The sequence below is a fragment of the Onychomys torridus genome, chromosome 1, assembly GCF_903995425.1.
Source record: "Onychomys torridus chromosome 1, mOncTor1.1, whole genome shotgun sequence".
Classification (NCBI taxonomy): domain Eukaryota; kingdom Metazoa; phylum Chordata; class Mammalia; order Rodentia; family Cricetidae; genus Onychomys; species Onychomys torridus.
The window spans coordinates 32,442,715-32,461,294 of NC_050443.1; the positions used below are offsets into that span (position 1 = coordinate 32,442,715).

Consider the following 18,580-nt stretch of genomic DNA (forward strand, 5'->3'; position numbering starts at 1 on the left):
AGTTTTACAAGGCATTTTCTTGTTCTTGATGATGGCACCAGTGTTTCAGGTGAATGGACACACCTGCCTCTTAGTTAACCTGCGTGGTGTTTTTTAAGAACCTGTTTTGCATATGAGGAAACACGTCTGATTCAAGTGACCTATCTATATTGTCACTGCTGAGAGCAGAATCTGAGCTTCTTGCTCCTCCAGCCCTGTCTAGTCCAGTGTTCTCCAGAGAATTCAAAGCCTTCTTCTGAGCAGGTGGTCTGAGACTAACTCCCGATTTCTACCTTGTACATCTTTGCTTCTGTCTCAGGGTTCTGAGAGCATTTCACATTCTGCCTTTCTCCATCTCCCCCTCTGGCTCAGAAAGTACCAGTTTATGTCTCTTCCCAGAGGAAATGGCAGGAAGCCTCCCCTTCTTTACTAACCTGGGTCTTCCAATCCTTGAATGTTGTGCCTGCGGCTTGGAGGCTCAGCTGCTGCCCTGGCCAAGCAGGGTGGTCCGTCTCCTTTTTTCCAACAGCGGGCATTGGCTGTCACTAGTCCTTAGATGCTGCACCCTTGATTGGGGGGACCCCTTTCTTTTTTGTTTTTTGTTTTTTTTTGGGGGGGCCTTTTTAGGCTCTTATTTCGACTTGGTGGCACACAGCTTAGCTGTGGGAGTTGGGGGAAGGAAGCAAGCTGGATGCAGGAATGGACGGAATGCTGGGGACTAGGCCTGAGGGAAGCTGAGGTGGCAGGCCAGGAGTCCATTTCCTGTGCCTTATGGTAGAGGTTCTGTTTCTTACTACTGCAGGGTAGGGCTTCTCTGAGCTGAGGGGGTCAGGGTTGCTGTCCATGCTCGGGTACATGAGCACATGCAGCCAGACAGGGTTGGGGATGAAGCCAAAGGCCTTTGTCTTCCCAGGACTGGAAGAGGCAAATTGGTGAGTCCTGTGGATGTGCCACCCTGCACAAATCTTGGGAATACGATTTTTGTTTTAAACATTGTATGGCCTTACAGGGTAGGGAAATGACATTAGCTCCTTCCTGTTCCTCAGTCCAGTCTCTGAAATCTGGATAGAAGGGCCCATCCTCTGGGAGGGAGATCTCTGTGAGCTGACAGCCCTGCCTTGGACCTGTTGGACCAGTCCACTTACCTCCTGTTAGCCCTGTGGGGCCCAGTAGCAGCTGCAATCCAGTAGTTTTCCTTGGAAAGCCTGGACTGAGAGTAGACCCCCCCCCCCCCCCCAAAGGGCCCCAGGGAACAAGATTCTAAGGCATCTGGGACACTTCTGCTCTGTTCTCCCCTGGCCCTAAGATGAAGCTGTCAGCCACTGATGGTAAATGGAGGTCACCCCAGGGCAGGCTACTGGCCAGCCATAGGGCCTTCAAAGATTCAACCATGGAGGGGATGGCACAGACAATAAGAAAACATAAAGGTGTCTGAAGCTCAGATGGAGGTCCCAGAGAACAGAAGTATACTATCCAATCAGAGAGGGGAATGTCCCCTTGCCCCACCCTTGGCCTCCCTGGAGCAGCTCTCTAGCTGGTGACCTGCTAGCCGCTTTGTCTTCCATCTGTGAGGTTCCCTGTGGTGCAGTGTAGTTCTGTGGGCTGGGGCTGAAGGCTGAATGAGAGTCCTCAGATAGTAATAGACTTTGGCTTTTCAAATCCAGCTTCACATATATTCCCAATCACCACAGGGTGCGCCAGTGAGCGAGAGGGCCAACTTTATGTGCGTGGGCAGAGGAGAGGCACAAAACCCTGGGTTGCAAGGAGGCTGGGGATGGAAGGAACTGGCAATGACAGAACCAGGAGACGTAGTTTTGCTCCAAATGCTCTCTTTATTGCTCTAATCAATGACCACGAGCGAGTTATAAAAAGACACCAAATGTCTCTGTTTGCCGTGGAATAAATATTTAAAGTCAGCAATAAAAACACGTGGCTCCAAGATAACACATGTTGCCAAAGAGTCATGCATGCCCTGCTCATGGGCTCTCAACACGTACATGGACACAGGGAACACACACAGAGCAACACGCAGCGAGACTTTTGGGCTTTCCCGTAGTGACACAGAAAGATGTCTTACAGGTCTGGAGTTGAGTCCCCATCCTACTCTTGGAGGCCCCCCTCAGGGCCCCGCTCTTTGGGGTTCCCCACCTGCATCTGTCCTCTTTCCCTCCAGCTTCACAGGCTGGCCATTGCCTCCTGAGAGTATCAAACACTCAGAAGGCATCTAGAATAATGCCCACCCTTGCCCAGGAACCTTCTTCCTTAGCTGGGATCTCTCTGTTAACCATCAAGTGCTCCCCTGCCTGGTCTCTGGATCCTGTTCCTGCTGTCCACATCCTGATGGCAAAATGCAATCTGCCTTTTCAGAGGAGCTGGTGGGGCTAGAGGCAGGTACCTCTGCCTTGGGGGCTGGGGGACTGAGGGACTAGAGCTCAGTTCAGTGTTCCTTTCCTGCCTGAGGGGACACAGTGTCTGGTACAGAGAGCAGAGATGGATGGACAGACAGAGCACGTAGTGGTAGGACACTTGGGGTGTGGCATGGAAACATTTTGGACCAAGTAGCAGTGGAACCATGATTAAAACTGAGGCCCCAGGTCTGTACGTGTGGGTCAGGCCCAGGGGCCCCAGGCCTGGCCTGGCAGTTCCTCCCCTGCCCTCCCCAACTCTGCAGTATGTACAGCAGAAGAGCTAGGCTGGAGGTAGGGACCAGGCCAGGACAACAGAGGGGGCGCAGACTGAAGAGAAGGAAGGGTGAGGGGAAGGGCCAGGGAGCAGGCCCAGGACCCAGGGCCAGATCTTGGATTGTTGGGGTGAAGGCCCAGACTCAGGCTGGGCAGAGCCCAGAGGAGCTCAGAGGAAGAGCGTGGTCACTCTGAGGACTGGTGGGGCAGCTGCTTCTCATAGAGGCTCATGACGTGGTGCACGAACTGGTACTGTTCGCATGTCTGGATCATGCCACCCCTGGCCAGTAGAGATGCAGTGAGCTGTGGGAGGGGTCCTCAAACGCTAGGGGCACCAGCTATTCTGTAGCTCAGAGACAGCAACTCTTCCTAGCCATTGCCCTCTGCCCCTTCATTGCAGGGACACACCCTTGTTCTCAGCCCCTGTCCTTTCCACCAGCTGTTTCTCTTCTGTCTTCCTCCAGAGAGCTGCCTGGATTCTGCTCTCTCCCATTTGCTTTATCTGCTCTTCATCTGCCTTATAGACTATGTCTGGTTTATCCACTGTCCCTCGATTCATGCACACATCACACTGCCACCCTCTCCTCCCCTGACCAGGGGCTGACCTGTCCTGACGGAGCTGGCATGTGGTCTTTAGGATGTCCACGATGCCCTCCCGTCGCAGCTGCTGGCAGCAGATGCTGGTGGCAATGAAGCAGCCAGTCCTCCCAATCCCTGCACTGAGGGCCGGTCCAGAGGATAGATGGGGTGAGGCGCACAGTAGCCCAGGGATGGGCGCAGCCCCACCCCAGGGAGTGGACAGGAAAACCCACCTGCAGTGAACGATGATTGGGGAACAGTGGGGTCCCTCTTGTTGGGCTGCCTCCTCCACCTCCCGTACCAGGTGCAGGAGTGGGGGTGCCCTGTCCGGGGTCTTCTGGTCAGGCCAGGATGTGAACCAGTAATGCTTCAAGCCTCGCTCTTCAGTCCCTCTCTGCCCCAAAGAGAGAGAGAGAGAGAGAGAGAGAGAGAGAGAGAGAGAGAGAGAGAGAATCCTCCTCCCATCCTCCAGATACATGTGAATGTTCCCAGACCTAAATCACCCAAAGATGGAGATAGAAAGGGAGGGAGGGGAGGGCACAGAGAGTGTAGGGATCCTTAGTCCCCTATCTACCATATTGCCTAATGGCACAAGACAGATCAGAGTTAGCTTGGTGTGCGTGCATGCGTGCGTGCATGCGTGTGTGCGTGAGAGTGAGTGAGAGAGACCTCTAAACTCTAAAATCATCCAAGAAAGGCAAAGAGCCTTTTCTCCAATTCATTACTATCTGGAAATTCCTTATTCGGACAGATGTTCCAGGTACCCCTCAGTCACACGACCCAGAGCACAGGCACTATGCTCTGCCTGCCCATCCTGCTGTCCTCAGTGTGCTGCCAGTGTCCTCTCTGCTCTACCGTCCCACTCTGGGATGATCCTACCCTACTCCTCCCCGATTACCACAGACCCATAGCATTAAAATGGTCTCTCCCCAGCACAAATCTGGATACCCTGAACTGTGTTGGAGACCTTCTGCTGGCTGAGTCTGATGGTGCAGGCCTGTAATCCCAGCTACCTGGAAGCCTGAAGCAGGAAGATCAAGGTCTGCATGATCTACAGAGCAAGTTCCAGGTCAGTCTGGGAATCTTAGTGAGGCTGTCTCAAAACAAGCAAAACAATAAAAAGGGCTGGGGATGTAGCTCAGTGAGAGAGTTCTGGCCTAGTGTGAGAACCTGGGTTAAATCTCTAGTACTGAAAACCTAACCCTACACCAAACCAAGAAACCCTTCACTACGGACTGAAAGTGTGGTTTCCTATCCCCCAACTTCATATGTTGAAAGCTCATTTCCATTTGGTGGGAATCTGAAGGTGCGGCCTGTGGGTCAGGAGTGCACACCTTCAAATGTGATCCATGCCCTTAGATTAGAGACCCTGGAGAGATTCCTCACTCCATCATCTTTTCTTCTGTGGGTGGACGTGATATAGGAAGTGGGCACACACATGTGCTTGTACACACAGCTGATCCTTCTGCACGCTAGGAAAGCCTTCCCATTTGTTTGCTCCTGCCCACCCCTTACCAATCCTCCAAGATCCCATATAGCCCTTCTGGTAAGCATGCCCAGAGCATTCCATATGGCAGGGTGCCCTTCTATATCCTTGCCTGTCACTAGTTGGTATTTACCATCTTATGGGTGCTCCTTGAAGAAAGAGTCCAGAACACAGCTCTGTCCCCCATACCCAGGCCGGAACCACAGCCACAGCAGGTGCTTGGGAATACCCTCAAACCCCAGGACATCCTTGTTCTTCCCTAGCTGGTCCCATAGCTCTGAGATGTGCAGTCCCACACCCCAGCCTCGTTCTACTTGGAAGCTGGTTCCTCATATTCTTGGGTTACATGGCTGTGTTAATGAGCGCAGCACCTGCCCCTTACTTCCTGGCCTTCTGTGTTTCCAATAAGTCTTGGTGTTAGATGCTCATATGGACACTGTCCTCTGGGGGCTCAGGCACCCTGGTATCTTGCCCAGTTCTGCATCCAGTAGGAAACAGGGCAGCTCAGTGGGACAAATGTCAGGCCCTGAGCTCCTTTCTGTGGCTGAACCCTGTGGCTGTCAGCATCAGTGACCTTTCTATGCTGTTTCTGAACAAGGCATCAACTTCCTGGTGCCCCACTTAACTTCTCCACCTTTCTGGTGATCATCTTCCAACACACACACACACACACACACACACACACACACACACACACACACACACACCCCTTATCACTTCTCCAAACCAGAACCTTCATAATGCCCCAAAGGAGCAGTCTCTCTTCTTCCTGATTATCCTGGGAGAAGTGCAACTTTTGGGTGGGAGGGCATCTTCCCCATCTCTTCTGGGCTGCTCTGTGTTGCTCTTATTTTGTGTGTTTTCCCTTTTCCTGCCATTTCTTGTAAGCATAATTGTGTGCCCTAAAGCAGCAAGGAGTGCCTGCCCTCTGGTGGTGGACATATAAGGTGCATCAGACCAGAAAGCAGAACCCCAATGGAAGGGACATTACTGGCACTCAAAGTCATAAATAACCTTCCATTATGATAAGGACAATGCTAGAAGCACTTGAAGCCTTCTCACCAGGACAGTCCTGGCCTTGAGAGGTTGTGGAGAAGAGCTAGAACTGTTATGAGTGAGCAGCAGTGCACAGGAAGAGCTTGATGGTACATGAAAATAAGGTTTGGAAAATGCAGCCGAGGCTCCATCTTGACCCTAGTGTCCAAGTCTATTCACCCTGCTTACCAGTGAATCCTGGGTGTGACATAGGCCTAGGCATCACCTATAGTAGGCCTTTGAGTAGTTTTTTCAGTTGGTGGTCCCAATTAAGCTTTAAGCCAGCCCTGCCCTGTCTAGCTCCAGACCTCACCCTGAGGGAGATGAGTCGCAGTCGATAGTCCTCAGTGTGGATGACTTTCTGTATGGTGATCTCCACGTCATCGTGGACTATCTGCTCTTCTGGCCAGTATTCCGTGCACTTCTGCAAGGACCAAGATCAGGCTGTGTTACACTGCTATTCTCCCACATTCCCTCTTGTTCTGCTGGGGCCAACAGACGGGCACACAAGGATGGACAACAGGCTTTGTTATTAGAGGATTGTATTGAAATCTTGGCTTCATAACCCGTGAGCTCCCCCTCATTCCTAAGCTTCAGTTTCCCCATTTGAAAAATGAAAATGGCACCCTTTATGGGACTGTGTATGTGTGTGGAGGCCAGAGTTTAACCTCAAGTGTTGTTTCTCACATGCAGTCCACGTTGGGACAGGATCTCTTCTTGGCCTGGAACTCATCAAGTAAGGAGACTGGCTGGCCAGTGAGCCCTAGATCTGCCTGTCTCAGCTTCCCTAGCACTGGGGGGAGGTAAAGATGCATACACTATCATACACTATGCCTGTTGTATACATGGGTCCTGGGGTTAAAACTCAGATCTTCAACTGAGCTATCTCTCCAGCTTCCCTCAGAAGGATTTTTTTTTTTTTTAAATGGAGATTCAATTAAATGAGCTGTTCATCATGAACTTCCACACCGGTGTCAGACTGGGAAGCAGGGAAGTATCATGGTTGACAGCATGGCCATTGGATGGGGAGGGAGAAGCCAGTTCCAGGCTCTGCTCTGCTCTATGTGGCCCTGAGTGCATACCTTAACTCTTGACACCTCCCATTTCCTTATGTTGACAGTTGAATGCATGCCAGGCTCACAAGATCCTCATAGACATTAATATGCAAGTGAGATGCTTCATGTGGGGCAGAAAGCAGGGAGCACTGAGCAATGGCACACGGTCCCTACCTCGTTCATCTCCTCGATGTTGGTGATCATGACAATGATGGGTGTGTGCTCCTGCCACACCATGCGCCAGAAGTCCGCCACAGTGCTGACGATGGGTCCCTGTGTGGCGATGTACACTTTCTCCTTTCCACTGTAGCCCTGCAGCCAGCCAAGTCCAGCCTGTCAGGTTGGGGTCAGAGGCGGCACGCCCAGGGCCCCATCCCACACTTAGGCTCCTCTTGAAGCTTGTAGGAGCCCCGGTTTAGGGACGAGTCTGGAGGATAGATCCCACCAGCTCAGGCCTCTCCTTTAGTGGAAGGCTCTTGGGATGGAGCTACATACCCGAATGTAGTTAGCATTGATGTAGGAACTCAGAGGATCTTCAGGGTCTGGTGAAGTCAGGCATACTCTGCTGTGAGGATCTGAGGTGGGAGACAGGTGAGGCTGTGAGCTGGACCTTCTGATATAGGGCGAACTTCTCTGTCCTACTCCATAGTACCCACATTTCCTCTGGGGTCATAGCCAGTATATGCCCTCACAGGCAATGCAGGGGTGTTATTAAGAGTCATTACCTGATGACCTCCTTTATCTTATAAAGACCTAAAGAGTTAACAGGGGGTGGTACGATGGCTCAGAGGGTAAAGAGACACTTGCTGCCAAGCCTGGCAATAAATTGGATTCCTGGGACTCATATGCTGGAGGGGAGAACTGAATCTCATACATTGTCCTCAGACCTCCACGAGTGTGCCCCATACATACTTATATGCATGTGTATACAAAATAATAAATAATATTAAAAAAAAGAGTTAATGGGCAAAAGCAGAGCCCCTGGCCAGGAAGCAGAGCACAGTAGCTTATGACAAAGCTACATAACAAGCAGTTGCTGTTGTCATGAGTTCCAGCAGACAGTGGGAATGGAGAAAAACCTAGAGGTGATAGGCATATGCCTCTCATCTCCATGCCTCTGTGAGTCCCCGTTGTAGTGGATAGCCATTCCAGCATTGGCCTGGAAGTTCCAACCCCGACTGAGGCTTCGGTAATGGCCACGCCCACAAGGCGGGGCTGAGGGAGGAAGCTGAAGACCCAGGATCAAGAGGAGAGGCCTCTCTTGGTTCCAGGACCCTGGACGCTGGAGGTAGACCGAGCAGAGTTCTCCAGAGAACACCGCCAGACTGCACCATACCTTTGCCAGACCCTGCAACCTATCCCTTCATTTGTAAGTTACCCCACAAAATAAACCTCCCTTTGAACTACGTGGAGTGGCCTTAAATATTTCACCACTACCCCGTCTCTGCCTGGGTCATGGTAGGTGATGTGGGGTGGATGGTTCTTGTGGAGAGGGCAGAGAAGTAGTACAGGGGTGGGGAGGGCTAAGAGTAGGTAGGAGGGGCTTAGGCAAGGTCTGCAGAAGAGGGTGCTTAAGCAGGCATCTCTGCCTGGACCTGTTGATTTTGCCTATCCAGGTTAGGTGCTGGAAGGACACTTGTGGGCACTGCCCTCTCTGGCCAGATAAGTAGAGCTTTGTGATCATGGAGTCACTGTGGTGATGGTAAAGATTGCAGTCTACAGCCCCAGGTCCATGCTAGCTCTGTGCTGTGCTTCTAAGAAGAGCTTTCTGGATCAACAAGACACACATGGTCCTTGCCACAAAGAGGACATAGTGTTGGGCAGGGAGACAAGTGGTGCCTGGCCTGAGAGCTCTGAGAGCTGGTCTGAGGGGCTGAGATTGGGCTAGGGTGGCTGCGCTTCCCGGAAGATGTGGCACTTTTCAGGGGTTAAAGGACCAAGAGGAGAAACAGGGAACACTGTCTGACCAGGTGCACAGGCCAAGGCTGAGACTGGTGAGAGATGGGAGCTGGAGAGGAGCCAGGTGCCACAGTCTCACATACCATGCTTAGAGAGGGTGGCCCGTTCACTGTGTTTAAGGAGGAAGGTGACATGATTATGTTTCTGTTGCACCCACTGTGAGAGGGGGGCAGGAAGGAGAAAAAGCACAGAGTATGACTGCCACAGTCCAGTAAGAAGTGTCAAGGTCACAGGCTGCCCTCCCTGCCACCTTGTCCAGGGACATTTATGCCAGTGTACCATATGTCAATGGTGCTCATTAGAACTAGGCAACATGGAAGGCTGAACCTCCACAAAGTCATTTGGTAGTAAGGATGGAAGGGAGGGGGTCAGATCTGAGAGATTCATCCACTCATTCATCCAAGAAGGTCCAGACGGTCTCCGAGTTGCTCCACATTCTTTAGGAGGTGGAGATACTGTGTGAATGGGACAGCCACTATGCCCTTGAATCTAGTGCTCCTGCTAGGTCAGTGCTCACCCTGGGACTGTCCACAGAGTTGTTTCTTTTGCTTGACAGCTCTGTGTGTAGAATCCAAATTTTCAGTCCCTGGGATGGGGCTCAGGAAACGTGCTCGATCAATGATAGAACAAATCTCAGTGTGTCTCCAGCCCCATCCTGATCCCAGGCTTCTGCTGAGCCTTCCATGACCTTTGTCCCCCCAGTCCAGTCTCTTAAGGTTCAGGGTCAGCTCTGCCTCGCTGTACAATGTTCTATTTTGGGTTTGGGGGCTTGGAGGTTCGGGGCATGGTTGGAGGAGATGGGAGCTTATCAACAGTCCAGCATGACCACATGGATTGTGGCTGAGTCCAGTGGCTATTCTAAGGAGCCAGCAAAACCCTAGGTTCTGGCATAGCCAGGCCCCTGTCTGCAGGAAGAACAGGGGCAGGGGGGATAAGTTGAGAGAAGAGGTGAGCAGCCCAACTAAGGCATCCTGGCCTTAAATGGTGCTTTGTTTAAACGTAACTACCTAGAGACTGTGTAACCATAGCAACCACAAGTCGATATTTTAAAAGTTAAAAATAAGTCATGACATCTTCCATGCTGGTGGAGATGCTGATGGCAAACTGCTTTTTAAGGGCTTGCTACTCCACAAACTGGTTGGAGTAGGTTTTCAGGGATTCACTTTCAACACGTCACCCCCTCCTTCCGAGCTAGCCCCCAGAGGGCCATGATTGAAACAACCTGACGATGACACCATGGGATGGAATGGGAACAGTAGGTCATCTGGTATAACCGTCTCCAAAGGAGACCAGCCCTGCTCAGGCCTTAGCCTCATTTGGATACACCCCATGATAGACAGATCACTACAGGATGGAGGTACCTCATTCCCTCTGGGAGGTGGCTTTGCCTGCTAGTGGACTAGTCAGGTCATACAGAACACAGGGAGACAGAAGAGCCTGATGCTGGAGTCACAGAGGCCCAGGTTTAGGGCAGATCTTTGTTTAGTAGCTGTGTGGCTGTGGATCAATCACTTGCCTTCTGTGAGCCTTTATGGTTCTCTTCTTAAAATATACCCACTCAGAAGAGAAAGGCCACGCCAATAACTTCAGCCACTGTTCACCGCCTCAGAGATGCCCTTTCTCCCAGTGCTTCTACAGAGCCCAATGCCACTATCCAGGAAGGGTCCAGGGCCAGAAAGGGAGCCAGTTTCTGCTCTCATTCCTTTCTCTTCCTGATTGGCCCGGTCTCTATACAGTCTACGGTGATGATTGTCCATCATCTCTAGAGGTCCATCTCTGGACTTGAGGCCTTCCCAGATGACAGGACCCACTCCCCTCCCCAACCTGGGGCAGCAGGTACTCACTGGGAAGGATGGTTCTGTACCGATTCTTCCGAACCAGCCCTGGGATGTCATATTCTTTTGGATCCACAAAATTCATTGGGATTTCCTACATGAGAGAGACACGGGGCTGTGAGTAGCTTCAGGCTGGTCTTCCCAGAAGGCCAAATTCAGATGCTGCTAGCCTCCCACCACCAGTGCAGGGGCTGTCTTGAGTTTATGCATTCATTCGACAAGCATTTACTACTGTGTGAGTTAGCACACACACACCTTTAGAACAGTTAGTGGCATATGCCAAGTGCATAAAACAAATAGCACAGCAATTGTCTGTTGAGGGCCAGCTTGGTTTGAGATGGACATTCAATAAAAGGCCAAGTGAAAATGAACAAGACAAAAATTGACCTTGCCAGTCACCCCCTCCTTCCCTGTTCTCTGTGCAGCAGCCAGCCAGGTAGCTCTGGGGATGTGTGTTCCAGCTGTGGTCATCCCCACCTTGGACTTTTGTTTGTGATGTTCTCTTTTTGGGAAGACTTGACCCACCCTCATCTTTTCTACACATCCTGTCTACCTGAGGTCACTTTCTCTAAGAACCTTCCCTGAATGCCCACTAACCCGCTTTTCACTCCGTGAGGCTGTTTGTCTCTTTGAAGCAGCCCCGTGTCTGATGGGTTCCCTAGTGTGTGAGGTCTCTCTGGACCGGCTTCCCTTTATCTGCAGTTGAGTTTGCTTCTCTTGTCCCTTTCCCCATGTCTTCCTTAGATTAGAGGTTGGACCTAGAGCCTGTGCATGCTGGGCAAGTACCCTACCACTGAGCTAAAATCCCAGCTCCTCCCTTAAATTCTAACACAGTCTCGGTAAGTTGCTCACCAACCTTGAACTCATTATGTGGCCCAGGCGGGCCTTGAACTTTTGTTCTTCCTGACTTGGCCTTCTTTGTTTTGCCATTCTCAGGCCTCCATAGTGCCTCCCTCCTCTGCCCAAGCCCACGGGGCTTTGCATTCATGGCGCTATGTTGGCTGAGAGTACTACTAATTTCATTCCTGCACCTCCAAATTGGCTCTAACTCTTAGGATCACCTCAGCTCCATTCCCTGACCCATGGCCTCTGGGATACCTCCCTAGGGATGCCTCCCTATGCACTCTGTCTAATATGTCTGCACACTTTAGCACCTGGTCATACTGCTCAGTGTTTCTGGATATACTAGATGATCTTTGCTAATGAAGATGGTGATATCTTCTAGGGCTCTTATGAGAATCAAAAGAAAAAAAAAAAAAAACAAAACCCAACCCCACCACACACATGTGCAGAACTGCCCATGGAGTGGGTTAGCAGGCTGTGTTCCTTCCTGCCTGGCACAATTTATGGATCTACTGAGCAGGAAGGGGTATGCAGGACTGTTTTCACGGGGAGAGGATGGTGATGGTGGGAGCCGAGAGTGGTTCTCTAGGAAGTCGGAGGAAAAGCTTTCTAGAGACACTGAGGTGGGAAGGATATGAGGAAGGTGCCAGTCACCTGGCCCGGAAGTGGACAGTTTCTGCAGGTATGGGGTGGAGCACACAGTTGGAGAAGAAAGTCGGGCCCATCACTTTGGGTTTTCTGCAGGTGGAGACAAGTTCTGGAGATCTGAGTGTTCCCACAAGAGCCTATGGAGCACTGAGCCCAAGCAGCACAGTGGGTGAGCTATCCAACTGGTGAGTTGGAGGGAAAGTGGGTTGTTGGGCTTCAGCTCCTCCCTTCCCTTTCTTGGGGGTTCTTTTCTTAACTATGGGTGCAGACCAACGGGGAAAGGCCAAGACCCCCGTGGCAGTGGAGTTTGCCATTTCTGAGGACCAGTATCAAAAGTCTCACACTGCTGAGTCTCACTTTGTATTGGTGACGATATGGGCCACACGTTCGTATGGCTGAGCTTTCATCTGGCTAAGCACTCTTGGCAGGAGATCAGGACTGTTACTTATTGGGCCCTTCTGAATCCCGCACATGTCAGTCAGAGGTTGAGAAAGGACTTAGGGCCTAATCTTGAAACCCAGAGGAGAAAAGGGGGGGACCCAGGAGCATGGGCTAAACATCCTTGATGATACGAGGCAGAGGAGGGCGGGAAGACAGGAGAATGAGTCGATGAGGCTTTCTTTTTCCTATGGGGTTGACCCTGCTCTGTGTTTGCTACCAGGCTCCTGTTCTACCACTGAACTACACCACAAGGAGGATGCTTTCTACAGCTTCCAGAGCACAGTCCTCCCAAATGGATCCAGAGGTACTGCTATCTGCCTGTCCCAAAAAGACCCTGTCATTTGTCTGACTTTCCAGATGAGGACATCAGGTCTCAGAGGGTAAGAGCTTGCCCAGAATGCTGGGAGAGATGACAAGGGGTTGCTAGTCTATTCCATAGATGGGTCTGTATACTCTGGAGTACTAACTGGCTGAGTGGTGGGTCTTTATGAGTGCAAGGGTGGGTGATCACTTCAAGGGACTCACAAAAAATTCTGCCTGCAGCAAGAAGGGGTCCAGGGCCTTTTCATGCAGCTCTTCTGCCCGGAGGACGCGGGAAGCACTGAGCAGGTACTCATGGGCTGACTCCTCTCGTGGGGACACCAGGTAGCCGAAGCCCTCCTCATTGCAGCCAGGGGTACACATGTCCAGGGTCAAGGAGACATTGGAGCCCCTCCTGCAAGAGTCACAGAAGAAGATATGAACCTTAGGCATGAAAGCAAGGAGGAAGTTGGTTGGATGAGAGCAGGGTGGCTCCCGGAAGAGGGATGTGACAAGAGCTTGTCCTAAGGAGCACATGGTTCTGTCTACACCCTGGTCGGCTCCTTCCCATAGCCGAGTGGAGGCTCCAGTTCCGAAAGCTCAACCCCAAGCAATCCCTAATGGCCCTCCCCGAAAGGAAGCCCACAGGGAAGACACATGCTAAGGTGATCCTCCAGCCCAAGAGCACAGCTTCAGACCCTAGCATCACAGTCCTAGAATGAGCCTGTCATGGTGTTAAGTGCATTGCAGCTAGGAGAGGCCAAGGCCCTCTGCATTCGGGGAAGTAGGGAGATCAAAGGCAGCCAGTAGCAGCAAAGATATCTATACTGGGCCAGCTCCATCATGCCCAGTGTCTAAAGCCTAGGAAAGGAGGGAATCCTCATTATATAGAAGGGGACACTGAGTTTCAAGAGGGCACTAGCATTGTCCAGGCTTTGACTATGAGGAGGTGGCAGAGCCAAAAAAAATATTGTCTAGGTTTTCTGAGCCCTCCTCCAGCATTTTCCATGACATCCTGTGGGTAATTCAAACTGTGTGTGAGCTGGCTTACCCAGCCCTAAACTCAGGGTATCACTACCTCCCAAAACTTGCTCATTGAATCCCATGGGGGAACTCTAGGGAAGTAGAGGTTTTGGGAAATGCTACCTATTGTCCCTTTGTCAAAGTTACAAGGAACACAGTTAAGCTAAAGGCTTCAACATGCCCTGTATGAGAAGACCAACCCTGACTTCCTCAAGCCAAGGATAGTATGGGTGTGCACATGTGCACTCCTGCACATGCCTGTGTGTGCATGGGAAGGAACTGTACTCTTGGGCATTCATCTTGATGTACGCCAATCAACATGCACTACTGGAAAAGCACTTGTCTACACATGCTACGCTATGAGGCTCACCTTGTACTCTAAACTAGGAGCTAGGCATCTACCCTTCTAAAGGGACTTGGGAATTTGTGATCCCCAGCCACCCCTCCTCTACCCCTCCCACCTCTCCTGCAGACCCATGGACTTGACAGTCAGTGAGGTGGGATCAGTCTCAGGCTTGATGTCCATCACACAGTCAAACACAGGTGTCTCAGGCACTGCATCCAGGTCCAGGAAGTCATCTTCTATCTTCTCCTCCATCCACTCTGAATAGGTGAAGGAGGGTTGACGGCTCACTGATTGGCGCCTGTCCTCTGGGGGCAGTGGGGCAGGTGGCTCTGTGGGTGCCTTGAGGAGGTGCCACACCTGGTTGGGAGCACACAGCATCATGGATCTGGGATCATGTTTGCTGCCTGCTGGGTTCATGGGGTACCCTGTGGGATGGAGTTGTCTGATGCTATCAGGTCTAGAGCAACCACATTCTCCTGGCTCTTAGATGTCAGGTCCATCCTGACTCTCCCTTCTCTGTCCTCAGTTTCTAGTGGATTTAATCCTTCTGGGTGGGGCCTGGGGGTTCTTTCTGCCTCAGCCAGCCCTTTCTCTCAGCCCTGATCACTTCTAGAAAGGAGACTCTTGCTTTAAGCAGGCATGCAGCTGAAGGAGACAAGTCTATCTTTGCCCTATTCAGAACCCAGGTTAGGGATCAGATGGATCTAGTAGGAAGTGGGGCTTTTTAGAGAAGGAAGGACTGCCCTGAGGCTGAGGACAAAGAGGCACCTTACCAGGGTGGTTATGAAGACCAGGCCCACAGTTAGAGAGACTAGCAGCAGACTTGGGATCCCCCAGGTCCCAGAACCCAGCCAGGCCTGGGGAACATCAGACAAACTGGTCAGTATTCTGAGGAGTGGGAAAGGGCAATGGTCTTATCTATTTCAAAAGTAACAAGAAAACCCATCCTGTGTCTGGGTGGGGTGCACACAGAGGGCCTTTGGGTTCTTGGAAACATCTCTTGAACTCAGAGATACCCCAGCCAGGTGTTGTGAGGGAGGGATGGATGGGAAGCCCCAGCTTAACCCACTCCATCCCACCGTCCTAGGGGCCCTTCAGAGTTTACTCACCACAGGTCCCAGATGGTTCAACAGTGTGAACGAGGAGGAGATGAGGTCTGTGGTGTTCTGCAGCCAGGAGTGGCCATGGCCACTGAGCCAGAGCACCCCACAGGCGAGCTGGGGCAGTCAGGGGAGCAGACTGAGCGTATAGCTGCAGCTCTTTGCCCCTATATTGCCCTGCAGAGCTCACTTTCAGCCCCAACCTGGGCCCCCTGGAAGCTCCTGAGTCTCTCAGACTGGGCATCGGAGGGAAGGGCCATGTCCCTAGAGGAGGCTCCAGCACTCTTCGGGAGGAGAGCTAATCACAGGTGGCTGAGACAGACCCTTCCCACGGGAGACCCCACAAGCACACACAGAAGAAAAGTCTTCCAGAAAGGCCTCCTTAGACAGGAAGTCCTCAGAGGAACTCTGTAGGACCAGAGGCTCAGGGACTGGGGATCCTGTCTTCTTAGCTAGGGAATAAGGGTTAGCAGGATATGAGGAGCTTCATTTCTGAGACTGTAGCTCAGAACTTTTGCCTTCCCTTCACTCTGGTCTGGAGACCTGGAGTAACTGAGGGCCACCAGAAAGACCCTCATCCCTCAGCCTCCCCAGGCAGCCATCTTGGGAAGAAGTAGAAGGCTGTCCCTCAACCCACCCTCTCTTCAGGCCCTAGTGAGGCCTGTGATATCCTTACCAGGACCTGAGAGGCAACGAACAGGCACAGGCTGCTTCTGACAGTGAGGGAGTGGCTCCCGGAGCCTTGAGGTGGCAGCTTCTGAGCTGGCTCAGAGGGCGGTGAGGGTGGCGGGGGTGGTGGCATCTCCCTCTGCTTGCTGGGGAGCCCTTCGGCCTCGTCCAGCGCTTCCATCTCTACCGGCTGGGGGAGACCTGTGGAAGATGGGACAGGAGGGTTGGGAACTCTGGGCTCTGAGCACAGGACTCTGCCACCCTATGGAGGTCCGGTCCCTTTCAGGGTTGCTGCGGCTTCCTCTCAATCCTGGCTCAGTCAGTGAGGCTCCACTTCCAGCAGTCACCCTCGATTAGCAAAGCAATATTCACCTACCTTCGTCAGAAAGAGCTACGTGTGGGTGGACAAATTATTTCTCTTTTATTCCTGCAGTAAGGGAGTTAAAATGGCAGGGGGTTTTCAGAGTTAATGCCGTTGTATTTACGCAGCTTCATTCTTTTCCATTTCTTAAGGAAACAAAAACAACTACCTCAAACTCAATTAAAAAAGCAAGGGAGAAAAAAAAATAATGAACACAGCATAAGCAGGCCATGACCCTGAACAACCCACCCACGCCTGCTCTCCAGATTTTCGTCTTTTGTGATATGTGCTCCAAGTGGGGCTGGAAGACTGAAATCCCGGGGGGAGGGGTTATGGCTATGTATCTTCTCCATGTTGAGACCCCCCCACTACCTGGGAAAGAGAAATCAGGACAGTATGGGAGGAAATTTTGGTAAGAAGAATAGATAAAGGCTACCTGGGGTCCAGTTCTAGTAAGACTGCCATTGCCATGACCTAGGGCACTTGTTCTTTGCACATCAGTTTCCCCATCTGAGAAATGGGGGTTGGGTTCAACATTAGTCTTTCCCTTTTAAGAAAATGACTATTTTTAGTTATGCATAGTTGTATGTGCCTAAATGTGGGTATATGCATGTGAGTGCAGGTGCCCAAGGAAGCCAGAGGCATTGGATCCCCTGGAGCTAGAGTTACAGATGGTTGTTGAAGAACCAAAGCACCTCCATTTCAAGCAAGCCCCTCACCCCAGCTTGAAACAGTCCTGAGTTTCAAAATTCTCAGAGCTGCTGACATAGGTCCCAGGACAAAGTCAGGATGTTTGAAGAGCCATCTGGTAGCAACTGGTTAACCATAGAATGCCCCAATGCCGGAGATGGTCAAAAGTACCAAGTCAGGATGTTTGAAGGACTATCTGGTAGCAATTGATTAACCACAGAATGCCCCATGCTGGAGGTAGTCTGTAAAGTTTGACAAACAACCGGTTAAAACTGCAAAGTAAGATAACACAGAAATTCTGAAAAGCCCATGAAACTTGGGCCAATCAGAATTGTACTCATACTAGCACCCTTAAATGAAATAACCTTATGGTTTTTGTCTTTAAAACCTGAGCTTGCAGAGGAGTGGGCACCTCCTCCAGCCTCTGCCGTGTTGGGTGGTTTGACCAGGGCCCTGCCTCGGCTTGAACAGCTTCAATAAACCTTGCTTTTGCATTTCGGTGAGTTCGTGTACAACAGTTGTGAGCTGCTTGACCTGGGTGCTGGGAGGAACTAAACCTGAGTCCTCTGTAAGAGCTGCAAGTACTCTTAACCACAAAGCCATCCCCCCCCCCCCCCCCCCGTCTTTCTGTCTTTCTCTTCTTTAAAACAAATGTTATCTGTTGAGAATGCGTGTGCGAGCGTGTGTGTGTGTGTGTGTGTGTGTGTGTGTGTGTGTGTGTGTGTGCGCACGCGTGCATGTGTTGCACACGTGCCCTGGCCAAAGGCTAACTTCCAAAGCAGAGCCTAATTGAGTTTTGGTTGCTGTGCTGCAGCTGTTACCAGTGGATTCTTTTTCCTGTCTTTCTCGCACCTCCCCTTAGAAATGCCGGGATATTACATATGCAAGACACTACATTCAGTTTTTTCTAGGTGGGTTCTGGGATTTGAACTCTGGCTGTCAGGCTTGTGCTCACCCCTTTGGCTCCATTTTCTTTTTCTTTCTTTCCTTCTGCGCACCACCCCCAATCTGGAGTGCGGTGATTACAGGTGAGCACTGCCATACTTAGTTTATGTGGTGCTGGGGATCAAGCCCAGTGCAAGCAGGACGACCGCTTCACCAATCGAGCTACATCTTCAGCCCAACCCTGGTTTCCTGACTTTACAGAGCCCCTACATCCTGTCAGGTGCAGCACAGGCTGTCACCGAGTGCTCCGAGTGCCTCTGCCTGTGCCTCCAGTGTCCCAGTCCTGGTTCCCTTGAGACTATTCAGAAACAATTTCACCTCTAACATGCTGGCTTAGCTCTGAGCCTCTTGATATGGTGTGGGGAACCAGGAACAGCTGAGTTCCAGATGTTGGAGATTTCCACCCAAACTCAGCTCAGTATACCGCCAAAAAGAAAGAGCCTGACCAAATGGATGTGTATCGCTGGACAGGACAGTTGGGAAGGGGCTATCCACACATCACTATGCATGTGGGGCTGTGGACTTGCTTCCTGGTTGGGCGATAACAGAAGCAGGTGAGGCCAACACAGCTGTATACGTGTTCAGTCACTCACTCAACATTCACT

The 18,580-nt window shown here is 51.4% G+C and overlaps 1 protein-coding gene across 2 annotated transcripts in view; it reads right to left on the reverse strand.

Moving 5' to 3' along the window:
• Positions 1-1,791: 1,791 nt before the first annotated feature.
• Positions 1,792-18,580, reverse strand: part of Ptpn5 (protein tyrosine phosphatase non-receptor type 5) — a 63,496-nt gene continuing 46,707 nt past the window's right edge. Inside the window, exons 3-14 of one of the 2 annotated variants that reach the window (XM_036181705.1) lie at positions 15,987-16,180; positions 15,320-15,427; positions 14,984-15,067; positions 14,326-14,567; positions 13,067-13,256; positions 10,619-10,703; positions 7,311-7,390; positions 6,990-7,127; positions 6,074-6,184; positions 3,473-3,633; positions 3,266-3,379; positions 1,792-2,940 (exon numbers count right to left, since the gene is read on the reverse strand). In XM_036181705.1, the coding sequence (XP_036037598.1) occupies positions 2,847-2,940; positions 3,266-3,379; positions 3,473-3,633; positions 6,074-6,184; positions 6,990-7,127; positions 7,311-7,390; positions 10,619-10,703; positions 13,067-13,256; positions 14,326-14,567; positions 14,984-15,067; positions 15,320-15,427; positions 15,987-16,180 (1,601 nt within the window). In that variant the 3' untranslated portion in view covers positions 1,792-2,846. The remainder of the gene's footprint in view (positions 2,941-3,265; positions 3,380-3,472; positions 3,634-6,073; positions 6,185-6,989; positions 7,128-7,310; positions 7,391-10,618; positions 10,704-13,066; positions 13,257-14,325; positions 14,568-14,983; positions 15,068-15,319; positions 15,428-15,986; positions 16,181-18,580) is intronic. The other variant, XM_036181713.1, reaches the window with a different exon arrangement.